Below are 7,728 nucleotides of genomic sequence, written 5' to 3'. Positions count from 1 at the left end.
TTGTGCCAAAGGCGTATTCTGGTATAAGTTCGTAGACCCTGCGCTCCTGTCTCCGAGTGAAAAACCACGAGCGCCTCGCTGAGTCTGCGCAACGCCGGCGCTCCGCGGCTGTACGAACTTTCTGGATATACGAGCCTCTGCCAGGCTAGGAAAAAGAAGAGGTTACAGCGCGAAACCGGTAATTTTCGAAAGGGTATATATATATATGCGGAAGGTGCCGCGGGGGTTGACTACGAGTGGGGTGCACGACAGCTAAGGAGCTGTGCGGACCCGCCTCCAGCTCGCCGTCGGTCCGCCTGTGCGCTGAAAGACGCGTTCAGACTGAGACGGATTAGAAAAAAAAACACGCGGAAAAGCGGGCAGTGCCGGATGGCAAAGCGGGGGGGGGCGAAGCAGAGCTTTATAACGGCAGCGGGACGCCTGTCTTGCGCGGAGCACACGTGTGAAGTGTCGGTAGCCGCGCGGAGACCAGTCTTTGTGTGCAGAGCTGCGGTCGGAGGCGCTGGCGCAGCCGGACTGCGGAGGCGCTCGTCAGGACGCAGACGCCAGACGCGAGCCGCTCGGTGGATGCGGCTGTTTAGCGCAGGGAAATGCGCATCGGAGAGGAAGACGAGCACAGCGCAGCAGGCGCCCTAAATGGTTAACTTAAAGACAGAGGCCGCGGAATTGCCCTGCCCTGAGCGCTCAGCTACGAGATGGAGAAGGGCGCTGAGTATTCAGCCTGCTGATCGTGCTATAAAATAAACGTTTCAAAATAAACATTCAGATACTTATAAACCTGTCGAACTGCAACTTATCGTTTTTATATGCATGTAAATGTTCTATTAAACGAATCATTGCAAGTCCCGGCTTCACTGCTGGAGGACAGGAGAGTTCAGGCTGCGCTGACGAGCTCGGTGTTGAATTATTTGTGCGCTTTTGTTTGCGATGATCAATTCTGGCGCTCGGAATCAAGATACTTTACCGCTGGCAAAATTGACTCGGTGTCTCCACACCGTGCAATACCAAAAGCAGTACAGTCAATTCAGAAAAAAACTTAAATACTCAAGTAATCTATTATCGCTTTTTTTAGTGTTGCTCAACATTTGACTTCCTTTTTTTCTTTTAATGAGCAATAAAGGGGCGCTAACGGTTTTCTGCGCCTTTAGCTCAGCAGATACAAACTTACTGCAACTAACATTAAGTGTGCTTTTATTCAAGTAATGAAAAGTATCAATTAAAAATGTATAAAAAAATAACTTAATGGTCAAGATATTACAGGATATCTCACACACAAACCTCACTATTTACTCAGGCTGTATTAATTCCATGTCCACACTTGGATTACTGATTACTGTGTCCTGATCTTGTCAGATCTCTGAGCTGCGCAAGGCTGGGCTTGGTCAGTGCTCATGTAGGAGCAGTAGTTTGCTGCTGTAATGGTGTTGGTGGACCAGTAGGAGGTGCTCTTTCCGCTGATCCAGAATTTCCAAACTAATACCCTGATGTGGTGACAGAAGACCCTGCAGGATAGCAGACGCTATAAATACATTTAAAAAATGGTTTCGTCTTGGAAAGTGCAACAAAAACCGAAATGTGAAAACGTGTGTGTCAGTGGCCTGTCTGTAGCATGGGTTCACCCCTCCGGGGTCAGCTGTATAAAAAGGGGGTCTTTGCCCCACAGGTGGGCAGCAGACTGGGTGAGGGGGAGGGCCTGCCAGCCCGCGGGACACAGCGCCAGCATGTCCTCCTTCCACCAGGGCTCCGGTAACCGGAGCGCGAGCGTGCTGCACTTCAAGAAGAGGAAGTCCCGCTTCTCCTACCGGGAGATCCAGGTCCTGCTGGAGGAAGTGAGGAAGAACCGCAATATCGTCATCGGTAAGTGCACCCTGGCTGCTCTTTCTCTCTCAGCAGCTGGTGCCCGCAAAGGGCACTGCTCACCCTGCGCTCCGTGTGGGTCCTAATGCCCCATTATAGTGACGGGGACACTCCAGTGTAAAAAAAGGCACTGGCCTTTTAGATGAGACATAAAACTGACATCCTAACTCTTTGTGGTCATTAAAGATCCCAGTGCATTTCTCGAAAAGAGTAGGGGTGTAACCCCGGCGTCCTGGCCAAATTTCCCCCTGGCCTTTACCAATCATGGCCTCCTAATAATCCCCATCTCTGAACTGGCTCCATCACTCTGCTCTCCTGGCGCATCATCCAGGTGGGGCTGCACACTAGTGGTGGAGTGGAGTGTCCAGAAAAGTGCTGTATAGGTGTAAGGATTATCGATTTATTTTAAGGGAAGAGAAAACAAGGCAGTGGAAGGAGAAGTGGAGTAGCTGTATTTTCTGGTCAGATTTTGGAGGACGATGTGGTGTTTCCACCAAAGTTCAAAAGCTTCGAGAGTGGCCAGCCTGTCCTTGCGCGTTTGCAGGCAAGTTCAACCGCGGCGTGTCGACGGAGGTGAAGAAGCGCACCTGGGCGGACATCACGGCCCGCATCAACGAGGTCAGCCAGTGCCCCCGCGAGATCATCGAGGTCATCAAGAAGTGGTCCGACCTCAAGTGCGACACCAAGCGGAAGGTGGCGGCGCTGCGCGCGGGCGGCCCGGTGACGGGGGGCAGGGCCCGGCTGTCGCGCGAGCTCACGCCCGTGGAGAGCGTGGTGCACCAGATCCTGCAGCTGGCCAGCCTGCGCGCGCCGCTGCCCCTCGAGGCCGGGCCCTACCTGGGCCTGGGCGTCCGGCTCGGCCACAGCGACCGCCAGGGCCCGGCCAGGGCGGAGCAGGAGGGGGAGCCGGACGAGGAAGAGGAAGTCGTGGTGGGCATGCCCTCCTCCTCCTCCTCCACCCCACTGGCGGGGCCCGGAAACTGCACGCCCCGCCTCCCTCCGGCCCCCCAGGCCCTGCCCATACCTGTGTCCCTGCCCATGAGGGCTCAGGCTGCGGCCCATAAGGAAGAGCTGGCAGAGCCCACTCCAGTGTACTGCATTGCATCCCGTGAGTTGTCCTTTTTTCTGTCTTGCTGTGAGGTATTACACTGAGGTCCTGGCTGTGTGTTCACTGGAGAGCCCACAGTCCAGCTCGGAATGGCATGGATGCCAACCCCGATGCCCTGGCTGATGTGCAGCTCCGGGTTCCAATAACTTGAGGCAGAGACGCTGACAGTGTGTTTCACGCGGCACAGTTTTGGTCACCTTGTTATAAAAAAATATTCTGCTAGTCTATGAGAGAGTGTCAACCCTGAGGTTTTTTCAGAAGGAGCAGTGAAACACTAACCAAAGGACATAAGCGGTAATTACAGGGGAATGCACTTATAACCAATTACAGGAGACACTTGTTTACACAATCAGTTGTGGGAGTGTGTAACAAGCTTTCCAGCCAAGCAGTTAGTCATTGCCTTGGCTGGATCAGTGAGCTGCTATCGCCAGGCAGGCTAGGTGGGTCAAATGGCTCCTCTTGCTTGTAACTTTTTTTATATTCTCATGTTTCCTCTTAATCCTACATCTCCAGTGAACTCCTTAGTCAGACAAAGAGTGTTGGAGCCTTTTGTTTTGACCTGTTGAAAACATACTGCTTTTTCCTGTTTGCCATACAGATGAGGAACCCACGTCATCACCCTACGAGCTGCAGTATGAAATAAGTGTCGACGGTAAGACCTTTCTGACCACCTGGAATTCCGGCTCCGTTCAGCATCTGCGTCTGGTGCAGAATTTAGCTCACTTTTCCTCATGGGCGTTGTCTCTTACCAGACTTGCCAGTGCTTTAAAGTTACTGGTGTATGCCAAGGTGAAAAATGAGTAACATGTATTAAAACATAAAAGACCAGAAGAGATGAAGAAACATGTTAAAGATTTACAGAACACGAGAAGCTGTGGCAATAGAATATACTGTAAATGTGTGATGGAGTTACAGTAAAAGTGCAGAATTACCTGCAGATTTACAGTGGTAAACGTTCTTGATGGTTCCTAAACTTGCCATTTCTAAACTTGATGGTTAAACCTGGTTTACAAACTTTTAAACTTGTATCAAATGACATTGCAGACCATGACGTGGAGTCGATTGATTCGGAAGAGGAGCACAGAGACGACCCCAGGCCTCACTTCCTCCCCAGCGGGCCGCACTCTGCCCCGGCCGAGGACGACCCCCTCCTGGAGAGGGGGCTGCGGCACAGAGCCGTCGGGCCCCCGGCCCCCGCCGCCCCCCCGCCGGCCGCGCAGACCCCCCTGACCGCACGCGAGAAGATGGTGCACAACGCCGCGCTCAGCGTCCGGGAGCAGCGCACCACCAACGAGCTGCTGGAGACCATCTCCCGCTCGCTGGAGCTGCTGTCCGAGTCCGTGCAGCAGCTGGCGGAGACACAGCAGGACTTTGTGCGCGACTCCCTGCAGGTGCAGCGGGAGACCGTGCAGGTGCTGCGCGAGTTCACCGCAGGCGCCCTGGCGCTCATGCACGACAAGCTCAACGGGCGCCCCGCGCCCTAGCCACTCCCAGGAGGACTGTCTGCGGGCACTTAGTGGAGAAAGAGGATTTCGTTGTTGCACAAGCATAAGGTGGCCGTCTGGCTTGCCTGAGCTGAAATGCAGCTAAGGATTCTAAAGAATCATTTCAGGACACTTGGTAGTAACTGGAAAAAAATACAAAACACATTTTGGACCCAAAACGAGTGTCGGAGAGCTGGAACCATTGCTGCTTCACGAGCCCCTCCAGCCCCTGCACTGAGACTGAGCCCATTCACTAGGACTGATCAGCAGTGTGTCTGGACTGCCTGCTGTGCTGAAGTGTGCTGGAAATGGTTCCACACAGAACTGTCATGTGTTGAAATTTCTTTGTGGGGGGGGAGTCACGTTCTTCCAAAGTAACGACCGTGCGCCTTCCATACTGTACCAACGTTTTTTGCTGAAGTTTTGTACAGTCTGAAACCCCATTTCCAAACACGTGCCCTCCGTGATCTCTTGAAACCTCTCCATCGCTGGTCCCAGTGCCTGTGCTGTCAGAGCACGTCGGAGAAGACAGACGTGGGCATTGATTTGTGTAGCATCTGTACCCAGAAAGTGTCTTCTGTCTCACCACGGTTTGTCGCAGCTTTTTAAGTGAAGTAAAATGAAGTGAAAAACATTTGAACCTGCAGGAATATTTATGCTTTTAGGATCTCATGGGAAATTATGCTGGCATTTAGTAATAGTATTGGGAAGAAAAGAACAGCAGACACACCCAAGCTCAGGTCTGTGAACATCTGTGAATTCCTGGGAAACACTCCATTCTTTATGGTAAAATGTTTTTCAAACAAAAATCTAAACCCATATTTGGGGAAATGCTCGCACACATTTTTCATGTTTGAAATGTAGCGTAACAAATATTGCTAACGTGGACATGGCATTATGAAACAAAGATAAACTTGCACAGATTGACATTTTTGAGTCGCAGCTGAAAATCTAAATCATGTAAGAGAAACCTAAAGCAGGAGCTACATAAATGTTTATAAGAGTTTAGATTAAAAGGAAATTCAGACATCTGTTGACGTGTGCTTTAGGTGTGTAGATTCTCAGCTAACTCTTCTTCAGGAATGAGACCGTTAGTTAGTTAGCTTGTTTGTATTTTACTGTTGTTTCAGACAGGATGACTGGGCAGTTCCTGTATACTGTGTGACCTTGCTCTGTGATGCCTCACAGCTGCAGGGTCTGAGATTCAGTGGAGAGACTTGGGCATCTGTCAGTATTTTTAGAAGTGTGCAGGTTCTTCCCATGTTGGCCTGAGTTGTCTGCCAAAGATATGGTGAAAAGTTAACGGGCCACATTTAATTGTTCATTCCATGAGGAAGGGAGCTGAGTGTCCCCACCTCATTATTCTGTGCTCTGCTCGGGTGCTGGTCTGGTGGAGTTGGGGTTGCACAGAGAGATGCTCTGACCAGCCTCTCAGCTGCCAGTGGGTTGCGTGGTCCCGGCTCGGCCCAGTAGATTCAGATCCCTGTGCCAGCAGTGCAGGAGTGGGTCCGAGCGGTCTGAGCTCTCTCCTGGCAGACTGCAGTGGTCAGGCTATAGTCATTGCCAGGGCAGGCTTGGGGCTGTGCAGTCCTACCAGGGGATGACACTGTTTCCATCCTATTTGTCTTCTGTATGGCCTGATTAAAAGAATCACCATATTTCTTTCCCTGACCTGTGAAGCCCTGGCTTGTCTGAAGACACCTAGGAAAGGAGCATGCTTGCAGCCCTCTGGAATTGGAGTTGGACATTCCTGGTGCACACTCTGTGTTCTGTCCAAGAAATTGCCAAAGATCTCTGTCTTGGTATTTTGCCTTAAATGTTCTCCTAATAATAATAATACTCCTCAGAAGTGATCTCACACTTTTCAGATTGTAAAACAGGCAGCCTAGTCCTTTGACATGACGTTGAATATTTATTTATTTTTTGCTACTTGAGTCAAGCTTAACCTACTAACGACTGTTTTCACGGTGGTAACAGTTTCACGAGCTGTTCATGCAAAACTGCTGGTTGTGTTTTTAACTTTTTTTTTTTAATGTGTGAAAACATAAAACTGAAAGTTCCAACACTGATCTGGATAATAATTTTTTCAGCCTCTGGTGCTTAGCGTATTTCGCCTTGCAGTTGATGTTTCACTCAGGTTTAAAAGAAATCACAAAACGGTTCATTCTGATTTGGTTTACACATGACTGGAGTGTGTTAGGCGCTGGGGAAGGGCTTAGGCACCACCACTGCACTGCACACAGGTGGTTTCATTGCCACCTTGTAGCCTGTTCCAGTCAGATTTTAGCAGTTAAGCAAGGCGGTCCTGGGCAGGAGTGGGATGGGGGACCTCCAAGGAATCACAGGAAAAAATCAATATTTTGTAACAATTTCCATAATTCCCTCATGTTAACATGAATATGTCTTTATCTTGCATATTCATGGAATTCCACAATAGAAGTCACATTTGCGGCCTGATGTTTGTGAGCCATTTGGATGGGTGGCAGGAATGAGCTGGGTGTCGAAACACATCTTTTTGAGCGTTGTGTCCAGCCACACAAATGGGGAGTGACAGCTGCTGGGGGATACAATTTTGACTACAGTGTGCATCGATGTCATGGTGTTTATAAAATTAATCAATTTTACGATGTTTAATATTGCATTTCCACTCATGAAGGACGCTTGGTGCAGTGAAAAGGTCTATTAGAAGATGATTTAAGTATTTAAAATCACATAAAAGGAAGAAGATTGAGCTGAATACCCTAAACGTCTTTGCAAATTAACTAGGTAACATGGACCTGTGTGCCTATGGATTTAAACTACTGTCTTGCCATAATCAGACTTTGTATTCTGTACTTTCAAAAGCTCATTAGCACCACTGAGAAAAAAAAATATTGTTCGTTTAAACAAGATAGAATTGCATTTAAACGAGAGACTGCGTTTTTAGGAAATATCAGCATTAAAACTCAAAAGTTAAAGGTGAACAGTACTGTCATTGGTGGTAATTCATTGAAGTTGTCAGCACAAACCCTCAAAAGCTTTTAGACTATGCTCACATCAAATGCATTTAAATTTGGACTTGCACATCAAAATGCAGCAAAAGTGTCATTTAAAGGGAGAAGGAACCATTTGCACAGACGTGAATGTAAAGAGATCTGGGAATTCCAACTAAAAGGAAAAACAACTCCAGGACAGCACACAACCCCTTAGACAATGTGCACAATGCTGTCTTGCTGTTGACTGTGACCAACAATAACAGTAGCAGTACGCCAGCAGTATGTGTGACTTACTGTCAAGTTA

General features: G+C 49.1%; 1 protein-coding gene across 2 annotated transcripts; it reads left to right on the top strand.

Moving 5' to 3' along the window:
• The first annotated feature begins 54 nt into the window (after positions 1-54).
• On the top strand, positions 55-6,512 carry LOC148838771 (uncharacterized). Of its 2 annotated transcripts, XM_088912227.1 has the most exons (5): positions 55-178; positions 1,664-1,857; positions 2,402-2,965; positions 3,564-3,617; positions 4,010-6,512. In XM_088912227.1, exons 2-5 carry the CDS (start codon positions 1,722-1,724, stop codon positions 4,447-4,449), a joined length of 1,194 nt encoding a protein of 397 aa, XP_088768353.1. In that variant the 5' UTR covers positions 55-178; positions 1,664-1,721; the 3' UTR covers positions 4,450-6,512. The 2 variants fall into 2 exon arrangements, with proteins under 2 accessions (XP_088768353.1, XP_088768354.1); XM_088912228.1 differs by lacking the exon at positions 55-178 and having other exon boundaries at positions 507-1,857.
• The last annotated feature ends 1,216 nt before the right edge of the window (positions 6,513-7,728 follow it).

This window comes from Atractosteus spatula, chromosome 3 (genome assembly GCF_055471065.1).
Source record: "Atractosteus spatula isolate fAtrSpa1 chromosome 3, fAtrSpa1.hap1, whole genome shotgun sequence".
Lineage (NCBI taxonomy): Eukaryota > Metazoa > Chordata > Actinopteri > Semionotiformes > Lepisosteidae > Atractosteus > Atractosteus spatula.
Note: the sequence above shows the minus strand (reverse complement) of the source record. Positions and strands in the feature narration are given on the sequence as shown.

What these genes read in the sequence shown, in the direction of transcription:
- LOC148838771 (XM_088912228.1), top strand. Translation starts at nt 1,539, where the DNA reads ATGGTTTCGTCTTGGAAAGTGCAACAAAAACCGAAATGTGAAAACGTG. An exon ending in GAACCGCAATATCGTCATCG is followed by an intron (nt 1,858 to 2,401) that starts GTAAGTGCACCC and finishes GCGCGTTTGCAG; the next exon opens with GCAAGTTCAACCGCGGCGTG. An exon ending in GTATGAAATAAGTGTCGACG is followed by an intron (nt 3,618 to 4,009) that starts GTAAGACCTTTC and finishes ATGACATTGCAG; the next exon opens with ACCATGACGTGGAGTCGATT.